Source organism: Chelonoidis abingdonii, chromosome 9, assembly GCF_003597395.2.
Source record: "Chelonoidis abingdonii isolate Lonesome George chromosome 9, CheloAbing_2.0, whole genome shotgun sequence".
Taxonomy (NCBI): Eukaryota; Metazoa; Chordata; order Testudines; family Testudinidae; genus Chelonoidis; species Chelonoidis abingdonii.
In genome coordinates this window covers 8353316-8378343 of record NC_133777.1, presented here as the reverse complement: position 1 = coordinate 8378343, position 25028 = coordinate 8353316, and the positions used below count along the sequence as shown (strand labels likewise).

The 25028-nt window shown below is 45.9% G+C and overlaps 1 protein-coding gene across 1 annotated transcript; it reads right to left on the bottom strand.

Moving 5' to 3' along the window:
• Positions 1–7467: 7467 nt before the first annotated feature.
• On the bottom strand, positions 7468–24815 carry KPNA7 (karyopherin subunit alpha 7). Its single transcript, XM_032782947.2, has 10 exons — positions 24715–24815; positions 19780–19917; positions 19166–19251; positions 17166–17434; positions 16494–16576; positions 11903–12166; positions 11024–11257; positions 10263–10445; positions 9168–9317; positions 7468–7585 (listed from the first exon to the last, which is right to left on the bottom strand). Exons 1-10 carry the CDS (start codon positions 24778–24780, stop codon positions 7529–7531), a joined length of 1530 nt encoding a protein of 509 aa, XP_032638838.1. The 5' UTR covers positions 24781–24815; the 3' UTR covers positions 7468–7528.
• Positions 24816–25028: the final 213 nt, after the last annotated feature.

Sequence of the window (25028 nt, the reverse complement as noted above, 5' to 3'; positions counted from 1 at the left end):
TGAAATATCAGTCTCAGCAGCAATGCTATGCCAGAAGGAGCAGGCAGATGAGCTGAGGAGCCCTTTTGACATCAACTCACTGGCCCAGACAAAAGATTTAATAGTTTAAATTACATGTTCAGACAACCCTTTGTCCCAGTTCTGAATATACAGTATCATGTCCAAGAAATAAAAAATAATAAAGGATCACTTTGTAATTCAGCAGCGCTGGCATTTTAATATTAAACAGAGAAGAATACCTAAGTCGCCAGCATGATTAAAACTGCATGCATCTCACCAGGGCAGATGGAGCGTGTGTACAGACTCTCGAGCATATTAACACTTCAGTTAGAACTGGGTAAATAAGAGGAGGAAATAGGTTTTGCTTCCAGGCTGAATTAACTTTAATGGAAGAAGGTTCTCTATTCTCCAGTACCAGATTTTCCTAATACACTACAACAAGGGGTGCAAACCCCTAAACATGTCTGGGGTTTTTTCTTTTCTTTTCTTTTTTGTCAAAAGGAAACCTGAATGGGGCATGATATCTTAAGTCATGGTAGATTTTCGGGAGAGGAGAAGCAAGATCAGATGGAATTTACATTCCATGAAGACCTTATGTATTTCTCATTATATAGCCACTCTACACCAATCACCAGTAGAGTAGCCATCACTCCCACAGATTTTCTGGTGGCTTTAGAAGATCAAGATAACACCTACCCTTTATATAGTAGCTTTTATTCGGTAGTTATGGCTATACCTCTTTCTCATCTCATGATCATCACAGCCAGCTGAACTGTCCCATATGCCAGTCAAGTGACTTTCACTGCTGCTTGTGATTGGCCTGCAGATAGGGAATAAACCAAGGCCTAATTTATTTTTTCATAGGATGGCAAAAGGTAACTAGACCTATCACACATGCCCATCTGTTCTGCATTCTCAGTTGCATGTGTAGATCTCCCTCAAGCAAATTCATCACCGATGTTCACCTGTCCTTCAGCATATTCCTGTTCTGCTAGGGAAGTTTCTGGTTTTTGTGTCTTCTGCAATACTTAAATGTCCCGTGAGTTAGATAGGGGCAGTGAAAGCTCCCTTGGCAGCTGCTCACAGTTCTAAGATGGAACCAATAGCTCCAACTGAGGTTGCAGCATCATGTCCACCTGCCACATCATCCTTGCCCAGTTGCCCTCATTGTTGTAGTTGTGGAGAAGGTGTGGCAAACCCTCTACAACAGGATCGAGGCAGCCTCGTATTGCATGGGCTAAATGGCTTTCAACTAGCAAGGATTTAATTTATAACTGCCTGGAGCTATAGTCAAATGAGTTAGCTAGAGGTTAGCATTGCTCAAGCCTAGCTGCTGTGCCACCCAAACCAGGATTGCTTCCTACAGAAGACTGGATACTGCATGTGGGAATGAATAGGCAGGTTCTTGCCTAGATCTGTTCCGTGAGAGGGTCTTTAGGCAAGAATTGTTAATTAGGAGAAAAAGCGTAGGAGGAAGGAGCTGTGATGTATTTTTCATTTGGACCCCACAGGCAGCCTCTTGTACAGTCAGGTAATTACAGACACAGGAAGTGTCTGCAGACAGCAAGGTTCGGATGCTCTCTGCACAGTCCCTCCCTTTTCCATCACCAGCACCTCATAGTCTGGGGCAGAATCTGCTTCATGGGAACTAAATAACAGGAAGCTGAAGAGTCAAAGCATCAGGCACCTATTACACCTCTACTCCACTATAACACAACCCGATATAACACGGGTTCATGTATAGCACAGTAGCAGCTGGGCTCCGGCGGCGCTTTAAAGGGCCCGGGGCTCCGGCTGCTGCAGGGAGCCCTGGGCCCTTTAAATCCCCTGGAACCCCACCACTGCTCCCCCGGGCCGCAGCAGCAGGGCTCCCTGCAGCGGCTGGAGCCCAGAGCTCTTTAAATCACCGCCAGAGCCCTGCCGCTGCTATCCCCGGGCTGCGGCATCGGGGCTTGCTGGCGATTTAAAGGGCCTGGGCTTCCCACAGCGGCTGGAGCCTGGAGCTCTTTAAATGACCTCCGGAGCCCTGCCGCCCCTACTGCAATATAACGGGGTTTCAACTATAACACGGTAGGGATTTTTGACTCCCCATGACCACGTCATAGCGGGGTAGAGGTGTACTTGAAGACCAAGTCCACAGCTAGGACTGTTTATGGTTTCTACTATTAATTCCTGAAGTGGGAGGCTGGGGGCTGTTCTTATGAAGAGGTTTGAAGGATGAAAAGTCCATTAGTGTGCAATGAACAGTGCAGTCTTCTAGTTAGAGACTCATTCCTTCCCTGGTTTACTTTTCACGAAGCACTGAGAGATCGCTCACCTCATCCTCAAACTGTTGAGAGTATCTCCTGTATCACTAACTGCAGCTCCTAGTGCTCTGTGAAAGCATTGAGGGGGTGGAAATGCTGAAGTTCACCCTTGAAGATGAGGACCTGTTTGAAATAGACTTCAGAGAGGTGGGCCAGATCTTAGATAGTCTTGTGGACCTCTTTATCCATCTATTTGCAAGCAGGAAGTAGTCTACACAAGGTTGCAGCAGCTACATTTGCTGCCTAGATTAGTATTAGAGAGCATTTAATACAGTTTTACTCCCCTCAGCATTAAAAGCTATCCTGTTACTAGCCAGCAGGTGACTCATAGGCCATTCTTTGGGTACTACAAGTATAGAGATTGATCAGACCTCTGCACTGTGACATTACTATGAGAACCAGAGCTTCAGAAGTTGGATGCTATAACAAGGGGCATGGCTACACGTACAGATGTAGAGCGTTGGGAGTTAAATCAGCCTTCAGAGATCGCAGCAGGGAAAACGCTGCCGTGTGTTTACACACACAGCTGGAAATGCACTCGTGTGGCCACATTAGCAGCTCTTGCAATGCCACAAAGAACAGTGCATTGTGGTAGCTATCCCAGCATGCAAGTGGCTGCAACATGCTTTTCAAATGCAGGGGATGACAGGGCATGTGTTGTGTGTATGTCGGGGAAAGAGTTGGTTTTTGGGGTGCTGAGAGTGTCAGTATGCTGTCTTGTAAGTTCAAACAGCAGCAGACCCCCTTCCTCTCTCTCACGCACTCACAGCAAGCAGCATTCCACAGTAATGGTTGCTTTGTCCTGGAGCAGATAAGCATGCCAGATGTCAGAAACAGAGCTTTGAAAGGGGATATCTGCATTCCTACAGCTGAGTTCAAAACAATGACAAGAGTGGCCACTTGACTTAAGGGGATTATGGGATGTTTCCAGATGCTGATCACAGTGCAGTAATGCAACACCTTGTTTACACTGACACGTGGGTGTTTCAGCAGAGGCACAGCAAGTGTTATGTTTCTCATGGACGTGGACTACCAGGAGCGCTCCAGCTGCAGCTAGGGTGACCAGACAGCAAATGTGAAAAATTGGGATGGGGATGAGGGGCTAATAGGAGCCTATATAAGAAAAAGGCCCCAAAATTGGGACATCTAGTCACCCTAGCTGCAGAGTGCAGGTGCTATAAGTGCCTTGCCAGTGTGGACAGGTCAGGCGTTAGGGCGCCTAAGTCAGCTTTAATGTGCTCTAACTTGCAAGTATAGCAAAGCCCAAGGTGATGGTTAATTCAAGGTGAGAATCAGAGCAGAGATCTTAACTGTTCTGGCCCTCTGAGAGCTGGGAGACCTGGTCATGCAGCTCCTGCTCTGAGCAGAGTATCAGTTCAAGAACTATGGCATTCTCCTAAGCCAGTGTCACTTTATAAAGTCCATTCTTGCATGCAGCTGCTCCTCAGGCCTGGTCTACACTACGCGTTTAAACTGAATTTAGCAGCGTTAAACCGATTTAACCCTGCACCCGTCCACACAACGAGGCCCTTTGTATCAATATAAAGGGCTCTTTAAACCAGTTTCTGTACTCCTCCCCGACAAGAGGAGTAGTGCTGAAATCGGTATTGCCATGTCGGATTAGGGTTAGTGTCTGTAAAATGTATTTTTAAATATCTCTCCCTTTTTCCCCCTCCCTCATGCAGCTGAAAATTTTTCAAGCCTCCCTACTCCATCCGAAGGCTATCTCAGTAAGCAGCGAAAAAAGAAGATGTGAGGAAAGTGTTCTCGGAATCATGAAGTGACCCACAATGAAAGAGCATCATTAATGAATGGAAGGACATGGTATCAAATTACGGAAAGCTGCAGTGATGTGAGGACAGGAGGGGATGATTGAATGGGGTGGCGGCAGGAAATCAGAGGAGGCACGTGCAATCTGGGGCTGCTGCGTGATCAAATGACATGCTCTGGCGTCTGGTGAGCTTCAGGAACAGCTGCAGATCACAGAGTGCCGCTGCACCCCTGTTAACCCCTAACCCTCACCATGTTCCATACTCCTCATCACCAGACGTGTAAGAAGGTGTGGGGGAAGCTTTGTGCACCCGTCACTCACCCTGTGGACAGCCAACCACCAAAGGTCATTACTGTTGAAGTTTTTTAGTGCCTTTTCCTTCCCTCTATCCTCCTCCCAACCACACCAAGATACCTGCATTCTCTCCTTTTAATTATACAGAATACATGATTTTTATATGATAGTGACTTTATTTCCTTAGAAAGCAAGCTGTAATCAAAAGCGGAAGTGGGTTGTTACAGGGATGAGTCATCAAGGGTGGGGTTCTTCAAGGGAACAGACAGCTGTCAGACTGTACCTGGCCCTGATAAACTTGTTTTCAAGCTTCTTGATGCGCACCGCTTCCTGGTGCGCTCTTCTATCGCCTGTGTTGGCTGTACATAACAGAGCCAGGTGATTTGCCTCAGCCTCCATCTGCCCTAAAGGTCTCCCCTATACCTCACAGAGATTATTGCTGCTTGCTGTGTAATTCACAATGGGACATTGGTTGGCTGAAGTCAGAGCGCTTTAAAGGCCGTATGCGCATTCTACACATTCTGCATTTGCTCCGCTGTATTGAAAACTCTGACTACTGTCCAGGCTGCCAGTGTATGGCTCCATGAGCATGCATCAAGGGGCAGTGGGTCGTCCCAGGCAACTACAAGGCATTCACTCCAACTGATTTTTGTCTGGAAGTAATCCCTTGCTGGAGCCATTCAACACAATCGTGTTCCTGAAGACGCGAGCGTCATGACCTCTGGCCATCCACGTGGTGTTGGTGAACGCCTCGTGATCACAGTGCTTGCAGCACCATGGAAAGTACCCTTGTAGTTTCCTACGGTGCCTGCTGCCACGCTAGGATATGGTTCCATCTATTGCCCACCACAGTTAGGAATCATTGCGCAAAGCCATCCACTATGACGCACATTTCCCAGAGGTCATACCTTTCGTAGCAGCACTTAATGGTTGCTTTGGCTACTTGCGTCACAGCAGCCCCCACAGTAGATTTCCCATCCAAATTGATTTCTGGAACTGACCAGTAAGCTGTCTGGCGTTGCAAGCTTCCAGAGGGCTATTGCCACTCGCTTCTCAACTGTGAGGGCTGCTCTCATCTTGGTATTCTGGCATTTCAGGGCAGGGGAAAGCAAGTTAAAGTTCCATGAAAGTGCCCTTACGCATGTGAAAGTTTTGCAGACACTGGGAATTGTCCCAAACCTGCAAAGCTATGCTGTCTCACTAGTCTGTGCTTGTTTCCCGGCCCCACCCCCCGCAAAAAAAATCAGCCTTCAATGGCTAGAACCTGCCCCATTGCCAGCAGGATCTCCAAAGTGCAGGGGCCCGTGGTTTGAGAGAATTCTGTGTCCATGTCCTCACCACTCTCGTCACTGCGCTGTCGTAGCCGCCTCCTCCTCGCTTGGCTTTGCGGGTCCTGGTTCAGCATAGACTGCACGAGAATGCACGAGGTGTTTACAACGTCCGCGATTGTGGTCTTGAGTTGAGTAGGGTCCATGCAAACGCCATAGCACAGTAAGCACAGTTCAGCCATGAAAAAAGGCACAAAATGGTTGTCTGCTGCTTTCATAGAGGGACAGGTGAGGCTGTACCCAGAACCACCCGCAACAATGTTTTTGCCCCATCAGGCACTGGGATCTCAACCCAGAATTCCAAGGGGGGAGACTGCGGGAACTATGGGATAGCTACTCACAGTGCAATGCACCGGAAATTGACACAAGCCTCAGTACATGGATGCACACCGCCAAATTAATGTGCTTAGTGTGGCCACGTGCACTCGACTTTATACAATCTGTTTTAAAAAACAGTTTCTGTAAAATCAGAATAATCCTATAGTGCAGACATACCCTCAGACTAGCAACACAGAAATTGCAAAGTTCACGGTTGTCTAAGAGAAGATCTGCCTCAGTGAAATAGGCAATGGCTCCAGGCTGCACATAATGAAATGCATAATTGCTATGCAGAGACCTGTGAAAAACAGCTTTGGTACACACTTGTGCTTTAATCAAGCTAGTTATCTTTATGGTACAGGTAGAAGTTAGGGTATGTCTATACTACCTGCTGTTTTGGCCAGTAGTAATTGATCTATCAGGGACCAATTTATTGCATCTGCAAATCGATGCCCATACTCCACCTCCACAGGAGGAGTAAGCAGTGCTGACAGGGGAGCCATGACAGTCGACTCACCGCCCTGAGGATGGCCAGGTACGTTGAACTAAGATACTTTGACTTCACATAGCTGAAGATCCCCCAGTGTAGACCAGCCCTTAGACTGACTCATGGAACCAGTTTTAAAGCTACGTGCTGTGGTGTGTGTATTATCTCCTCACCCTCACCTGTACACCCCATGCTCAGCCAGCAATGAGGACAGGGAAGAGCTAGTTGCTTCTGATCCTTCCAGGGAAATGCAACTTCCATTAAATGGCTCAAAACACAGCTGTCCGTGGCAAGTTAGCAGGAAACTCCAACAGTAAACAAGGGCTCATGCTTGCTTTTTTGACCACTGGAGCAAGCCCTAGCTTGCCTACAGCAGCTAGTTTTGCCACTAGTACAAGGTCTGACATCTAACTCAGCAGCTTTACTTGTTCAGGCCTCATTCTGGCCTGAGCTGAGGCCAGTTTTAGAAAGTACAAATCCTCTTTAGCAGATGCTTAGGTCAACCTGGAAAGAGTGCCCTTAGTTCCCTTCTGTTGGGGTCAGCTGGTTTTTTTGCCTACAAGATGGAAGCCCTTTAAACAGCTTGTTGTTAGCTAAGAAGGTTTCAGTCATGTCCAAGCTTACTTGAAAATTTCATCACATGTGGCCAGATAAAAGTTTGCTTTATTCTAACACTAAGCATCAGGGTGTTACCTTACAAAGTCTTCTGATTATAACTTAGGGAAGCTTTTATTTTGCTTTGTGAACTAGGTGGATTGAATTTTCCATCCATGCCCCTTGCCTGAAAAACAGTTCTGTGGACTCCAATAGTGTTTGAGAGATTAGAACAGACCCTGTGAAGATATTCACAGCAGTGACTGGAAAGAGGCTTCAGAAGCATGTAGTACAAATCCAGAAAGTGATTTATTGTCAGATTTCAGAAATACAAAAAAATGACTGAACACTTTTGTTCCTCTTAAGGGCTTGGCAGCCAGACAGGACGACACCTCCACCCACCAGCTCCGTGTTTTGTGGTGCTTCATCTTTAGAAGCTGAAGGTTTGTCTTTCTTGGTCAGATTCTGGCTGCAGGTTTGGATTCCCCTAGAGAAAGGCAGATCAGCAGCTGAATGATAGTGGCAGTAGTAGCTCATTGGGATCGTTGAGGCCCAAGTTTCTGCCCTCTAAAATCTGGGAAATACTCAAGGTAGGTCTAAGCTGCAGCTGAGGAGCAAGCCTCCCAGCCTGCAAGTCAGACATTCGCACTAACTTCACTCAATCTAGGGCACTAAAACTAGCTCTATGGAGATTGCAGCTTGCCATCCTAGCCCTGATCCAAGAGGTTGGATGGGTTTGTGAGGTCAAGCTGCTGCCTGAGTTTGCTTCCAGCTGCAGCATGGAGAAATCAGGGGCAGTTAGCTATGGGTGTTTCATGCGGTGGAGACTGGCCATTTGACTTGACTAAGTGACTCATTTCTTATAGCCGTGGAATCTTTAGATCAGTCATCTCACTGCCAGTGAGAAGACTGGGGACTAGTTCAGGTATTGTTCCAACCCATCTAGTGCTGCACAAAGCAGGGATATTCTAGGCCTCCTGTAGTGTGTCGATGGGCTACAGGTCACATATCTCACAGAAGCTTTGCAGTACAGTTCAGTGTTCACTCAAGCTCTGATCACTGCTGTTACAGCCTGACAGTTTCTTTGTAAGGAAGATGGCAGTCTTTGCCTTCTTCCTGTGCCCCCAAATCCTTCAAGGTTGCGGTCAGCTACCCAGAACACATGAGGCTTCCCTACAAGTGTCATTTTAAAATCCTGCAGAGTGTTTCCTTTTAATTATAGTTTCTAGACCTTAGGGTTTGGGATATGAACATCCTACCGATATAGCACCTATAGATTTTAGGCAGGATCTGGGTCCCACTGTGCTTGGGTACTGAACACATTGGTATGAGAAGCCCTGCTCAAAAAGCTGGGATTTAGAGGTGCCCCAATTCATCTCAATGAGTGTTCGCTTTTAAGCCTAACGATATTATGAACACATTTCAGATACTTTAGCAGCACAGCTGTGCTTTGTGTTTGTGCATGCACAAATGCTCCAACTGCAGTTATGGTAAGTCACATAGGGGCACATGACAGGGCTAAGTTCCTTGTATCCTTTTCCCCTCCCCAAATGCAACAGTAACCATAACTTTAGAGTTCCAGCATAAGGCCAATGTTCTAAACTTAACTTTTGATAGAGGGAGATTTATTGTGAATTAACATGATCTGATCTACCGATAGGGCTAGCACCTTGACAAGAGTGCTCAATTAGAGTAGGATGTTTAGTCTCGTCTTCCAGTCATGCCAATAAATTAGCTAAGTTTAAATAAGTGAACCCTATTTACATTTGCAGTTTATATAAATCCTTGAATCATTCCAACAGATGGCATTTGGAGACAGCCAAAAGGAACTCCAGCAGCAAGATAGGATCTGGTTGACTTTGTTGGGCATCAACTCAACCTAACTTAAGTCTGAACTTCTGGAGTCCAGATTAGTAACTGATACCTGTGAAATGAATGATGACATAGTCTGAGGCTAAGAAACTGCAGAAACTCAAGATTGTTTCAGGGTCCTGAAAGCCTGGATGGGGAGACCTGGCACAAGATACTATTCAGAGAACACATGTGATACTGTTCTCCAGCCCACATACCTCACTAGCGAAGTATCTCTCTATGAGACCTAAGGCAGCTCGATAAACCATGGTATTATCATGAGTTTGCAGCGCTTCAATTTTCTCCAGGCCACCAAGTTCTTCCACTAAAAAGCACAGCTTTTCTGTCTCCTCCAGCTTCTCAGCTGCCTGTGGAGATGGGGAAAAGGAGCAAGATGATTAGATGCACCAGCTGCCATGAGGTGCCTTCTTTACATACTGAAAATTTAACTCCATCAGATGACCCCTTGTTCTGGGACTATCCATTGAATCCCCACTCCTGCACACTGAAATGTTGTTGAGAGTCAAAGCCTGCATGCAGGTACACTGTGACCTGCAAGCTCCCCAGTTGGATCCTGCAGTGCTACAAGAATGAGGCCTGAAGCTCAGGTATTTCCAAAAATTAAACCCCACAATAAGTACACCCCTACCTTGAGTTAACCAAAAAAAAAAATCTTACTGCTTTAGAGGTAAAACTGCATTATATTGAACTTCCTTTGATCCACTGGAGTGCCCAGCCCCGCCCCTCAGAGTGCTGCTTTACCACATTATATCCAAATCAGTGTTTATTGGGTTGCCTCATATCGAGTAGAGGTATACTTGACTCCAAGGGATTTAGTTAAGATCAACAACTGGTCCCAGAGGATTGTAAGTTGTTAACCTCAGTGCTTTTATTTAAATATTAAGCTTTAGTTTTCAAGAACTCTATTTCTGTGCTGTTACACAGCCCGTCAATAGGAGTTTATTTCCAGAAGGGGCCAATATTTACACAGGACACTGCTGTAGTGCCATAATAGCTTGTTTCATCCTCTTATGAAGAAAGAAAGAGCTGTAAGCAGGAATCCAAGCCTCTGTTTCTCTTTTCACTGCTTTTAATGTTATCCAAGTCAGCTCAAGTTTTTGGTATTTAGTTGTCATTTTGGGGCAACACTTGCATTCTTGTACTTCCTACAGCCTATTCTAAGGGTAGGGCCAATACTGGTGATCCACATGCACAGGCAAGGTGGGACCCTAATGCATACAAGTTTGAGGCCCCCCCCAGAGGAAAAACCACCACTTACAAAAAAGCAAGACCACTGGAAGTGAATGTCTTACCAGGAAGAGATTTGAAATTGTATCAAGGATGACCAGGATGGTTTTGCCATCTCTGGCAGAGAGCAGATTGAGCAGAGGTTTAAGGACCCCATACTGGACAAGTTCCACCACTTGCTGTACAGTGCCTCCTGTTGTGAAGTTTGCTACTGCCCACACAGCCTCTTTCTGAGCTTTAAATTCTCCCTGCAAGAGAGATGTATGTTAAAACTTGGAGATCCAGTTACCTATCTATAAAATGTAACAAGTGGAAAAGGACTAAACAGTTTCCTTGATATGCCATTTGCTTAAGCACTCTGTAGTCTCAGGAGTCTGCTTAATTCTTGAATTAAGCTAAGCTTTGTAGAAGTGACACATGGGGATATGTAGGGTCATGCTTCCCCCACCTCCCCCCCAATTTGCTGCTTGACTTGTACTGAGCATGGTCAGTAACACTGCTGAAGCCAGTTGCCCTCACTCTGTCTCCCCACCCACAACTATCAGCAGGCACAGGTCATCTGACACTTGTGAGGTCTGTATGGAAGAGGTTGGTCATAGGGAAAGAGTACCTGCATGCTTCTATGAGGGCATGCAAGAAAAGTGTGCAGCTCCCTTGCAGTTTTAAGGCACACAAAATAGGCCAGAGTAGCAGCATGTGCTGTTCCTCCTAGTCCAAACAAAGGCTCAGACTAGAAGGGGGAAGCATGGCTCTTATTAACTCAGCACTGCTTTTGCCATAGTGGTAATCCCAGCACCACATACCACCCACACTGCTTCTCCTATACCTTATCCAGCAGCTCCACCAAGGGAAGTAGCAGCCCACAGGTAATGAGTTGCTGGATCTGATGGCAAGGTCCTGCTGCAATGTTACTGAGAGTCCATGCTGCCTCCTTCTGTATAGCTGGCTTTGGGTGTTGCAAGAGCTGTGGCAGGACGGTCAACACACCTGCATCGATGGCCATCTGGGTCTGCTCATCGGTGCCCGTGACTACGTTCCCAATAGCACGTAGAGCAGGGGTCTAGGTAGAGAGAAATGATACACTCACTGAATGAGCTAGATGAGGAGACTGTCTTGGGCAGGTACCCCAGACTTAGTCACCCAAGAAGCAGAACTAGTCTAAGAAGTGTTTCCCCTCCACACTGGTCTTTCGCTTACTAACCAGTAGAAAAGTTCATTCATGCTGCTGGCCCCAGCAGCCATAACCTAACTAGTGCACAACTCTGGTGTCCTACTTTTAAGACAAGTCCCACTTTGAGGAAGTTGGCTTGGTTAAACCTGTGTCATGCAACCATAAGCCAGCAAGACCAGGGTGTTGGATCAGCAGCAGAACTAGGGAGTAGGACAATCCCATTATGGTGGAAAAGGATTCAAAGACTCTAGGACTGGAAGGGATCTCTAGAGGTCATCGAGTCCAGTCCCCTGCCCTCATGGCAGGACCAAATACTGTCTAGACCATCCCTGATAGACATTTATCTAACCTACTCTTAAATATCTCCAGATACCTTTGTTTCCCTCCCACCTCCAGCATGCTTCCAATTCCAGTCCTTGAAGGGAGGAGTCTTGCTTTTTAGGTTTCTTTGTAGCACTGAATTGTGCCTTTGTGGAGGAGTGAGATTCATGAAAGAATGAGTATTCCTTGCCATAGGCCACGTGTTCTACCTACCACAACACTTAATTCTGGACTGGCCATGAGTTCCACCAGCCTCGGGAGAATCCCAGTCTCCACCACCACATGGATGCGATCATTGGACCCATCAGTCAGGTAGGATACAGCCCAGCAAGTGTCAGAGAGGATGTCCTTATCTTCATGTTTCAGTAGGCGAATGAGCACTGGCAAGATCTGTCTCACGGCCTCAAGTGGTGGGTAAGGGTTCTTGTTCCTGCAGAGGTTTGACAGTGTCCATGTTATATTTCGCAGGAACCCAACCTGAAACACAAGGGAGGATGTTCTCATACAAGACTGAAAATCTGCAAAGCTAAGACCAGGGAAAGGAAGCACTCTGGAAGTGGTGCATTTGCCCCATTTAATAGCATTTCCTCATGAGTTAGAGGAGAACAGCAAAGAGTCAGTGTAAGAGAATCCTGCAAAGCCAGTCGCAGGTTTCTGTGAAGTTTGGGGGGTGGGGGCAAAGAGAAAGGATAAGATGGGAGGTGAGTTAATAGGGTGCCCCCATCTGAGATGAGGTAGGAGGAAGAAGGCAGTCTCCTCCCCCCGCCCAGACCCCCCCCCCCCATGATAAATTGCTACCTGGTGAGACATCTCAAATAAATACCTGGTGGTACAACAAACTGATACTAAAACAGTGAGATTTTTAAACTAGAGCTGTCTGGCATGTTACAAGTTAAATGCTAGTTTCCAAGGCAAGCATTTGCTGGACCTTGGGACCAAGATTATGTAGTGATCTGAAGTGGTTGGTTTTTCAGCATGAGCTGATCTACTGTACTGTGCACAGAAGCTATGAATAGCTAGTGCTGTGCAGGCCATATTCATCACAGCAGGAGGGAAGCACTGACTTTCTGAAGGACAGCAACATCTGGGTTCACAAAGAGTTGCATCTACCATATTATGTTTTCAATACACAACTAATCTATCCATGTGGTTCCCTGGGAGGAGGCAAGAGTATGCGAGTACATCTAGGAATGCAGCAGCAAGAGACAGAAAAATTCTGCAAGAACTAGGCAGATCTAAGGTAGGGCTTCTCAAACTGGGGGTCATGACCCTTCAGGGGGTTGCAAGTTGTCAGCCTCCACCTCAAACCCCATTTCATCCCCAGCATTTATAGTAGTGTTAAATATAAACAAGTGTTTAATCTATGTGGGGAGGCTGCACACAGAGGCTTGCTATGTGAAAGGCATCAGCAATATAAAAGTTTGAGAACCGCTGATCTAAGGGAAGGACATTTGCTTAACACTGCCCTAAACTGCCCCTCCTCTACCCAGAAGTAGTGCACAGCAGGCTCTCCTGCCTCTATTCTACCCATAGGAAAGGACAATATAGGACATCAGTGCCCTATGGACACCCCACTGTAGGCATCCATGCAGGTCACTAGGCCCAACCCTAACCCTGCTGTTTTCCAGGGAGCATCCTGTACAAAGCCTCAGCCCTTTCAGGGAGGAGAGGAGCCCCAAAAACACATTTATGATCTCAGAAACTCTCAGCAGGGTCAGACTAAGCAGTTCATCCAAAGGAGATAGTATTAGACAGTTATGTAGTAAGGATCTGGACTGGTGAATTTCCTGGATCACTGACATGGATTTGCAGATAAAGTGATGTATAATACACCTGCATTGCCAACCTCCAACCCCCCCCTTTATTCTTTGTTTTGTGTTTAGAGCCAAGATTTTAAATTCTTTGGGGCAGGGACCAGTAATGGCTAGTGCTTGAGTCCATGTTAGATGCTACTAAACCAGGAGGCACACCAGACCCTGCATTACTTCCCTCCTCCCATGAGCAGCGTGTGTGTTACAGAGCACAAGTTAACCTTGCTGCTTCTAGGGTGACCAGATCTCTTGATTTTATAGGGACAGTCCTGATTTTTGAGTCTTATAATACAGGCTCCTATTACTCCACCCCAGTCCCGATTCACATTTGCTGTCTGGTCACCCTACTGCTTCTTGTTCACCTCCTCTCCCTCCCCCAGCCCCCATCCTTTCGGGAGTGACAATTCAGCACTTTCTATCTAGTTCTGACAGTTGTTTGCAACTGAGCACCAGACAAATTGAGAGGTTTAAAAGAGGATGAGACCCAGGCCTGGTCTACACTACACGTTTAAACCTATTTTAGCAGCATTAAATGAATTTAACTGCACACCTGTCCACACTACAAGGTCCTTTATATCGATATAAAGGGCTCTTTAAATTGGTTTCTCTACTCCTCCCCAACGAGAGGAGTAGCGCTAAAATCGGTATTACCATATCAGATTAGGGTTAGTGTGGCTGCAAATCGATGGTATTGGCCTCTGGGCGGTATCCCACAGTGCACCACTGTGACTGCTCTGGACAGCAATCTGAACTCGGATGCAGTGGCCAGGTAAACAGGAAAAGCCCTGCGAACTTTTGAATTACATTTCCCGTTTGCCCAGCGTGGAGCTCTGATCAGCAGGGGGGGGGAGCGGCGATGCAGTCCCGAATCCAAAAGACCCCACAGGACTGTACGGAGATACTGGACCTGAATCGCTGAGGGCGGAGACACAATCGTTCTATCAGAGCTCGCGTTAAGAAGACAAACCAAACCGTTTGAAAAAAATTCCACGCATAAATGGGCTGTGACAACAACATAAACGGCAAGCCAACGAATCAAATGGACGCCATGGAGGAAAGAGCGGGTACTGGAGGACTCCAGCCTATCCACAGGTCACACAGCAGTCTGAGAAAACTATTGCATTCTTCGCGAGCTCCCAGGCTCTGTATTCAGACACATTGTCAGTGGTGTTTCACGTATAGCTCAATACTCCCCCGCCCACCAGTGAAAGCAAAAGGGAAGAAATTGTGTTACTTTTTTCAAAAGTGTCACCCAATATCTACGAAGCTGGTGTGAATGCGAGCTGTTGGCAGTGAAGAGCAGTATCCCGCTCTCTCCCCCCTGGTGGAACGGTACAATAGACTGATATATCGTCGTCAATCACCCGTGAGTGCTCTGGTGCCTCAGTGTAGGTTGCCGTTGGGCGCCTGGGTAAAAAAAAATGACTCCTGTCTTCCAGAGATTAAAAACATCGTTAACGTCCTCATCAAACAACTGGGGGCGGAGCTCATCAAGCCCGCTCCCTTCCTGTGTAAAGGCAGATCTGTACTGGCTGGAACTAGCACAGCAGCGGATCCTGGGCTCCTCTCCTGCAACTGCCTAATGTCTGCTGGGACGTCATAGCATCCGGAGGCTGCCTCCCCTGCAATTTTATCTACAACCAGATGTTTCTTATTCCTGCATTACTTAATTCATGACACACAATGGGAGGTGACAGCACGCCACAGTAGCCTAGAAGTGTTGGGGAGAGGCGATAGCAACGCGGGTGGGTGTTGCAAGGGCTCGGCACTCCGGAAATGCAGTAGCTCAGTTTCTTGCCCAATTTTCGCAAAGATCTGGACACGAAGTCTGCTGCTCTGAACTGGTTCTCTAGTAAAATACAATCCCGATACAAAAAAACAAATAAAGATTATACAATAGTAATCATATATCAACTATATAAAAAAGGTAGATATAGAATACAAAAAACAAACAGAACAAAAACAGTATAAAAGAATTAACATAAACTTAAACGTGCCCCCCGTATCCCCCCTTAGGAGACTGACCTATTTGAGAAACCATAAAGGGAGGGCATTGACTGTAGTCATACTAGTGCCTGCGACCGCTGATCTCAAGCCAGGGACCCATGAAGCAGCAGACGTACGAAGGACAAGATAACGTCATCTATGGCCGAACTAACTGGCAGCAGATGTACAGAGGATCTATAACCATCTCTGCTATCATGGCAAACGTAAATGAGCGCGTTCAGCTGAGTTACCCTCTGTCCGCGCATGACAGGTACACATGCGTGATCAAAAAGGCTGAACGGCTCCAGGTGCTGTCATGGTATCTGCCAAGGGCAATCCAGGGAAAAAGGGGCGAATGGATTGTCTGCTTGCTTTCCTGGAGGAAGAAGGACTGACGACATTTCGTCCAGAACACACCCGGACAAGATTGTTTGCCCCAGACCACTGGTCTCTCACCCATGAATTCAAAGGGTGGGGGAGATGGGCGGAACTAGGGATGCACGGAAAGCACCCCACAGGCCGATGCCCGAAAACGATGCTAACCTGGGACCGGAATGGATGCACATGCCCCAATTAAGCATGTGGCGCGTGACCTAACTTGATCACCATCGTTATAAAACGGTTGATGTAAAATCAGGATAATCCTGTAGTGTAGATGTACCCCTAGAGTGGAAAGGTTCCTTAGATCTAGGTGCAGGGGGACCAACTTGCTACATTTGCCACTATTAGACAGCCAAAGCAACACTGACAGGTGAAAGCAGTCAGATCTTTGTTTGTATCCAGTGGGCATTTCCAATTAGCCAATCACAAACCATTAACTATATACAGGACAAGATATCCTTTTCTTTCAATCTCTTCTCCCCAACCCTTTTATCACAAGAGCAGAGCCCATCCCACCTTTACACAAAGGGGTTAACATTTGGCTTTGTTACAAGTGATTAGTAGTCACAGTTAAGCAATTAGTCAAGTGATTAACAGCTACTGATTCAAGGAGCTGGAATACTTACAGGAGTAGAAGGCGACACCAGGGCCAACAGAGGAGGAATCACATTGTTGTGGATAAGGGAGTCTCTGTACATGGGGCCATCACCTGTGTGGAGAAAAGCAGAATGGTTTGTTTACAGTTGTCTTATCTAGCAGCCAGACTACTTCCTGATGCATTAAAGAACATATTACAAGTAATGTTTACGCTTGCAGCCGACAGTAAGTGAAGAGGTCGTTTATTTTTGGTAGGCAGACTACAGCCATCAAGTATTGTTTGTTCTCAATTGGTGAGAATTCAGTGGCCAGACAGTTTTTCCCTTCACACAAACTGAACTTTAAGAAAATCAAAACCACACTCTTGGGCAAGAAAGGGGTGATAGAAGAGGCAGATATGGGGGGAATAAAGATTGAGTACTCTGCCTTCATAAGAGGAATTTAAGGTCTCAGTAAGGGTTGTTAGCCAGCATGTGTGCTGAAGGGTTTGCCTATACCACAGCAAAGTTAAGTAGATGAATTTATTGGGTCTACCCTAGTCTTTATATCTTGAGCAGTCTAGATATATAGTTCCCATTAAGGCTAGAGGGCATGAGATTATTGCCAAGGCAACAGTGATTAAAAGGCAAAATCTGGAGGCATTCCAAAGGATAGCCCTTGCACAGGTCACCATTTTGTGAAAGCTAGAGAGCGCCTCTTACCTGCTATGTTACCCAGTGCCCACACAGACTGTTCACTGATATGCATGTGTGGAGAAGACAAGAGGGCTACGAAGGCTGGGACAGCACCTGCCTCCACAACGGCTCTTGTCTGGTCAGATGTTCCAGAAGCAATGTTAGTTAGTGCCCATGCGGCTTCAAACTGCAAGGTAACGTTATCATTACGGCTCAAGAATTCCACCAGTCTGGGAATAATCCCTGCTTCAATGATCTGATTGAGAGGTGGGTTCCTCTGCCGGGACAGCATCCTCCTGTGGGGGACAGACAGGAAATGGCATCTCAGGGTAACTTCTCCCTTTTCACTCAGTGGGAAATGAACCACAATCCTACAGTTTAGATTCAGATAGTCACATGGACCCTGGAGTGTTTTACACAGCAAGTATACAAACTCTGTAGCTCTCACTATAGGAAAACTGAATTCAGCATCTGTTGGATTTGCCTAAACTAGTAGTTGTGTTATTGTGTATCCAAGAGTTAGTCTTCTACAGAAACTGTAGTCACATGGGTCAAGAGGTCACGGTGGCAGCAATATCATTGTTTGCCTGTGGCTCAAAGCAGTGACGACCAGAGAAAGCATGTTAACAGCAGTAATACTCCCTCTTTAGGGATTACTGCTTTTTTTATGGGGTCCTTTAGAAGACTTGTTTTGGTACAGTCTGCCAGGTTGACTACCTACAGCTTGTTGATATTTTGCCTGGGACACTCAAAAGTCAACTGCAGGTCAGCTTTGCCATGCACCTGGAAGACTGGCCTTCCTCCTCCTTGAAAGGGGTCAGTCACATCTAGTTTTCAAGTGGTGTTAGTGATGTGCACAAGCTGGGCCTAGTAGAGGCCAAGTTTGTCACTTGTGAAGTAAATGCATTTGAACCAGTCTCTAGAGGAGAGAAGTTACTGCACTGCCCATCATAACCACCACAGAACCTTTAGGAAGGCTCTTGGGGTACATCTATGTGGCAATTAAAAACCCCACAGGTGGCTCATGCCAGTTTGCGGGTCTCTGGCTAAGGGGCTGTTTAACTGTGGTGCAGACATTCAGGCTTGGGCTGCAGCCTGACCTTTGGGATTCTTCCACCTCAGGCTCCTGTGAACATCTACACTGCAATTAACAGCCTCTTAGCTGGAGCCCTGCAAGTCCAGCCAGCCACAGGTTTTTAACCACAGTATGCAGGTGTCCTAGTCATTCTGGCAGACATATCAGATGCCCTTGCCTAGGGAGTCAAGCCAGAAGGAGCCTTCAGTGAGTGGTGGCAGCCATAGCAACCCCTCTACCTTCTGAAGGCCAAGGTGGGAGACTGCTATGTGGCCTGAAGGAAGAATTGCACCTCAAGCAGGCCTAACTCTTTCAAGGAGAGGAGACACTTGACCAGCTGTGTTCCTTCACAGTACTTGTCCCCTCAGACATTAAAGTCTGTTCTTAAGCTGTTCTAACCTGAGCTTCAGACATTGGTTGGTCTCTTCCCCTCCTCCCCCCACTTGGCTCCATCACTCACAGGACAGGACTCATCCCTTTCCCCATGCATGAGTTAGCAAGGAAGCACCCCTACTGCTACACAGGCTAATGTTTGAGTTGCCTCATGTTTTGGATTCTGGCTTTTGTACGCTTGCCCCTTTCCCTTCCATTGTTTCAGGTACTTTCATGTCTCCCTCCACCCCACCCCAATTGCTGCACTATTTGAATGCCTCAGTCTGATTTCTTCCCTTCCTCACAGTTGTGTGGTGAAGTATTATTATCCCCATTTTACAGGTTGGAAACTGAGGCAGACACACTAAGTAACTTGCTCAAGGTCACACAGGAAGTCTGGTGAAGTAGGGACTTCAACACAAATGTCTAGTCCTATGCCAATACCCTAACCACCAGACAACCCATCCTCTCTAGTTCAATTAGGTCTGCAGAGAAACTCTTGAGCAGGGAACAGGTCTGTAGCACATATGGGCACTACATCAATTGTATTCTATTGCACAGAAAGAACTGTTAAAAATACCTGGCTGTCTGAGTAGCCTTCAGATGAAGCTCAGGGTTGTTTCCATTCACAGCTTGAACAATTTCCTCCAAGGAGAGCTGAGCAGCCTGTCATGGAGAAATGAGATTCAGAGTCAGACAAGGTAAGCCAAGACTCAGACTTCATCTTTGTAGTCAACTAGAAGTCTAGGCCCAATCGGTCACCACTGCATGTCTAAATATCCATCCTTTATGCAATGCAGTTTCAGGATGAGGCAGAGGAAGAAAGTCCTTGAAAACCTCAGATGTAACTGATCCCTTGTGCCAGGCAGGAATAAGCCTGCAAGTTCATTGAGAAGGTTCCAGTGTAGCCAAACTATCAGGTATCACATTGCATTCACTGCTCAAGTAGCCAGCTTGCATTCTTGCTAGTTCTATCTTCTAACAGGAAGTCTAACATATCCTTGGAAGAGGTTTTCAGACATCTCCTTTCTAGTTTATTTTGGATAGTCTTCCTGTAGAACTGAGTCACTTAAAATAGATTGTAGTGGTCACGGTAACATCTGAACAGCTCAGAGTTCCTAGCAACTATGTCACTATATGAGTTAGCCTGGCTACAGAGTCTAGCAGCTGGCATTGTTTTTGCACTGTACTCACTGCATTCTTTTTCTCTTGTTCTGGAGAAAGACACTCTCCCATGGAAGAGAAAGAAATGTTCCTTCGTTTTAGGATCTGTTCATCTTTCTTGGCCTTTCGAAGTTCGACATTAACCTCCATCCTCTGGCGTCTCATCGCCTATGAAGGAAGAGTGCCATATGTTACAAGCTGTTTTGTGAGTATCAGCTCGGAAGATGGATGTTTCATAGCACCGCACACATTATTTCTCTAGGAAGCGATCTGACGTCTATCCCAAGTTTAGTCTTCGAGTGTTCTGCTCAGATTTCCTGTTTCACTTATTTAAGCTTTGTAGCTTCACAAATATTGGGACAAGTCTTACACATGATTGTTGGTGCCAACCTGTCATTATTGGGGGCAGGGGATTGTGGAAAGTTGAGAGTTATGCTGCAAGACCAAAAAATGGGAATCTTGTAATGATCTGCTATTGGACATGCTTTACAACTGCTTTGGTGACTAGGGGCTTGGCTACACTCGAAACTCCAAAGCACAGCCGCGGGAGCGCTCCCGCTTTGAAATGTGAGTGTGGTCGTGGTGCCAGTGCTGGGAGAGAGCTCTTCCAGCGCTGCAGGTACTCCACCTCCCCGTGGGGATTAGCTTGCCCACGCTCCCAGCGCTGGGGCACTGTTTACACTGGTGCTTTGCAGCACTGTAACTTGCTGCGCTCAGGGGTGTGAAAAAACACAGCCTTGAGCAAGAAAGTTGCAGTGCTGTAAAGTGCCAGTGTAGCCAAGGCCTAGGAGAGCAGGTGATATTCCTGCGGTAAATGCTTTAGTACTATCCTAGAGAAATTAAGGTAAATCAGATTCACAGATTACAAGGCCAGAAGAGACCACTGGTGTTCATCTAGTCTGATCTCCTGTAGAATTAAGCTTGGAAAGATGACATTTACAGACAAATGTAAATTTCACCATCCACACACAAACCAGTGAAAACATGATCAACTGAAAATTAGACAGGCAAAGAAAGAAAAGTGCTATTTGAGAAATTCTAGTTTTATTTTAAGAATATTTACTTTGTATATTTTGACATGTGATGCAGACAATTTGTGCTTAAAGCTTTCTTTCTGAATCTCAACACCTGTCATTAAATAATTGTCTGACACCTCCTGATGATTTCTGGAAACTGAATGTTTAAAGTCCATAACTTAAAAATGCTTAAAACCAGACAGCAATATTCTCTGTCAATCATAAAAGAAAAGTGAATTCTGCAGGGCTTATTCATAAGCCAGGACACAGAACTTCAACATGTCTTTTAGAAAAGACATCCAATCACCAGCGATGGGGAATACATCAGTATCTGTGGTAATTTGTTCCAGTGGTTAATTACCCTCACTGTTAAATTTACACTGTTTCCACTCTGAATTTGTCTAATTTCCAGCCATTGGATCATGTTACATCTTTCTCTGTTAGACTAAAGAGCCTATTATTAAATCTTGGTTCCCCATGTAGGTACTAATCAAATCACCCCATAACTTTCTCTTTGTTAAACTAAAAAGAGACTGAGCACCCTGAGTCAGTTATAAGGAACTTTTTCTAATAAATTTAATTGTTCTCGTGGCTCTTCTCTGAGCCCTCTCCAGTTTATCAACATCCTTCTTGAATTGTTGGCACCAGAACTGGAGCTAGTATTCCAGTGCTAGAGCTAAAATAATCTTACTCCTACATGCAGTTCTGCTGTTTGTGTACCCAAGAATCACATTAGCCATTTTGGTGACAGCATCGCCCAGGGAGCTCATGTTCAGCTGATTATCCATCACAACCCTCAAATCTTTTTCAGAGTCATCGCTTCCCAGGATCAACTCCCCAGCCCGTAAATACAGCCTACATTATTTGCTCCTAGCCGTATATATTTAGCTATATTAAAAAGCCATTGTTTGCTTGCACCCAGTTTACCAAGCAATCCAGATCTCTATCAGAAGTCTGCCCTTGTCATCATTTACGAAGAACAGCTTTTGGCTTGCATCCTTACATATGCAAAAGGGAAAAGGGCAGCTTTGTTTAGACATGTTAGAAATAGCTAATTTATTGGCATAGATGTTATTTGCATTTCACTAGGAAACTTCAGACAAAGTCTTAAGAGGACTTGTTCTGACATTTCCCCTCTTAAGGGAGGGGGGGGCACTACTCTATCTGCACTGGCACTTCCTATCAGTAAGTTTTCATAAATCCATCCTCCCTGTCAGTCCTCCCCCCATAGGGCATTCCTGACACCAGTGTAGTCAGACTGTCTCTGGTGCACCTACAAATCCGATACTGATCACAACAGTTATCCTCTCCAAGAGAAAGCTTCACTGTAGTCATGTACAAGGGTTTGGGTCCACTTGAGTGTTCTCAGATTGAGAGAAAGCTGGTCTACACTACGAGTTTAGGTTGAATTTAGCAGCATTACATCAATTTAACCCTGCACTTGTCCACATGACCAAGCCGTTTTTTTCTCCAGCTTAAAGGGCTCTTAAAATTGATTTCTGTACTCCTCCCCCGACGAGGGGAGGAGCACTGAAATCAACCTTGCTGGGTTGAATTGGAGTAGTGTGGCTGCAATTCAATGATATTGGCCTCAGAGCTATCCCAGAGTGCTCCATTGTGACCACTCTGGGCAGCGCTCTCAATTCAGATGCACTGGCTAGGTAGACAGGAAAAGGCCTGCAACTTTTGAATCTCATTTCCTGTTTGGCCAGCAGGGCAATGTGCAGGTGAGTGCAGATCTCATCAGCAAAGGTGACCATGATTGAGTCCCAGAATTGCAAAAGAGCTCCAGCATAGACCGAATGGAAGGTATGGGATCTGATCACTGTATAGGGAGACGAATCCATGCTATCAGAACTCTGTTCCAAAAAGACAAGATGCCCAACATGTACCCAGAACCACTTGTGACAATGTTTTTGTCCCATCAGGCATTGGGAGCTCAACCCAGAATTCCAATGGGCAGCAGAGACTGTGGGATAGCTACCCACAGTGCAACGCTCCAGAAGTCAACACTAGCCTCGGTACTGTGGATACATTCTGCCGAGTTAATGGTTTTAAGTGGGGAGACACACACAATCAATTGTATAAAATTGATTTCTAAAAAAATCAACTTCTATAAATTCAACCTAATTTTGTAGTACAGACATACCGACAATCAGGTATAACTATTCCCAAAGCAGCAGGTCCAGACTGCTTTGTTATACTGCTGTAACGACTTCCCTTTTGGATCAGAGACTGCACATCACTGCGCTTTTTCAAAAAGTGCAGAGCACTCTGGGCAGACATCCCATGGTATTGTGATCCACCACCAGGCTCATAAGTTCTGGGATTTTTCTCACTGTATGAGGGAACACCTACTGGAAGCCACTGGAACTGGAGGACTTGGTCAAGCTAATGCCCATGATTCCTCTCCTGTCATCCCACATGGGGGCATGGCCGCTATAATTTGTATGTGACTGTGAGAGAGCTCTCCAAAGGAGGCAGACCTGGCTGCACACCAGCATTCAATTAGGGCAATGACTTCTGGTCAAGATGACCCAGAAGAAGTAGAACAAACAGATGGGCCCACCCAGGTGGGCCCTAATGCATTGTGGGATAGCAGTGGGAGGACTACTAGGCAGAATAGCTAGTTCTAAATGGGGATGTATCCAGACCAACCTTATGCCAGGGCAACTCCTTTCAAATTAGTCTATCTGCATCCAAAATGGATTAAAGCAGAATGGGATGTTGTAACTAAACATGTGGATGCAAGGCAGTTTATCCTAAAGCAATTCAGGTTAATCTAAGAGAGCTTTCAAGTTTACACAAGCCCCTACAAATATTTTCCTTACCCCAGGATGTTTTTATTTTAAAACTCGGCAGGACTTTTAAAGGTTTGTCAACTTGAGATGTTGCCAGCTGGAGAAAGTTGTCAGTTATGAAACCTGCCCTCAAATCCTCTGTCAGTTCGCATTTTTCCCCCCCTAGTTTTTATAGGGTTTTCCTCAGTTTCTGTACAAGGGGACCACAGAGGAAGTTCTAGAAAACACTGTTCCAACTGAATAGAACCCAGATTCATCTCTCAAATTCTATGTTATAGGTAATCTTTACAAAGTCTTGACCGTCATGCAGATAATTTTGTTTTGAGGGCTATGGAAAACTCAAACAAAAACACCCCAAGCCAAGCAAGACACAGTTTTAGCGCTAGCTTTAGCCCTCAAGTGTTTGTAGCTGCACAAAATGATGACTGATACCATTAAGTTCAGTTTGACAGAACCGAAAAGCAAAATCTCTGCCTGTTACAAGTGTTGAGAACCGGCTTTCTGCCCCAGTGATTTCTTACCACATTTTAGTTTCTCTTTTGCAGTTTAAAGCTAGATCTTGTTCCTTCAATCTCGAGGCATGTTTTCCTCCTGCTGTATTAAGGTTTGTCTACACGTACAGCACTGCAGCTGTAGTGGTGTAGTTGTGCCACTGTAGGGCTCAGTGAAGATACCACCTATGCTGGCAGGAGACAGGTTTCTCCTTTCTGCCTAAGTAAAGCATCTTCCCAAGAAGCTGTGTACACCATGGATCTGTTTGGTATAATTACATCACTCAGGGGCATGAAGCAACATGATTATATTGACATAATTTCACAGTATAGATCAATAGTTCTCAGCCTATTTACCATTGGAGGCCACATATGTAGCTCTCTGACTTATATGGGCTACAATCACACAATATGGCCCTGAGGATGTCACATGGGCCACAGCTGCATGCTACAAGCAGCCCATAGGTCGAGAACCTCTGGTGTAAGCCAAGCCTAAATCTCATGTTGCATGCTTTATCATATTCTGAAAACTACTGTTTAGACCACTTACAGTCAACATTTTCAAGTTCTGTGCCATAAGGTAAAACACCTCGTGAGGAACCCTGCACGCACACAAATTTGTCAGGACACTGGTTGGCCAGGGACCTCCATACTTACAGCTGTATCTTTGCCTTTATTTTTAAACTTTTTCATCCTCTCATCTTGCTCGTTTGTGGTAGGCATCTTGTCAACTGTTTGTTGAGCGAGTTCAAAGCTTCAGCTGCAGATAGGATTTGAGACAGAACAGATTAAGTTTCAGTGATTAGTTAGTTTCACTGCAACTAGTCGGCAAGCTACACTTACAGGGTTTAACTTGGGGCTTGGCTACACTCAAAACTCCAAAGCGCTGCCGCAGGAGCGCTCCCGTGGCGACGCTTTGGAGTTTCAAGTGTGGTCCCAGCGCTGCACGTACTCCACCTCCCCGTGGGGAT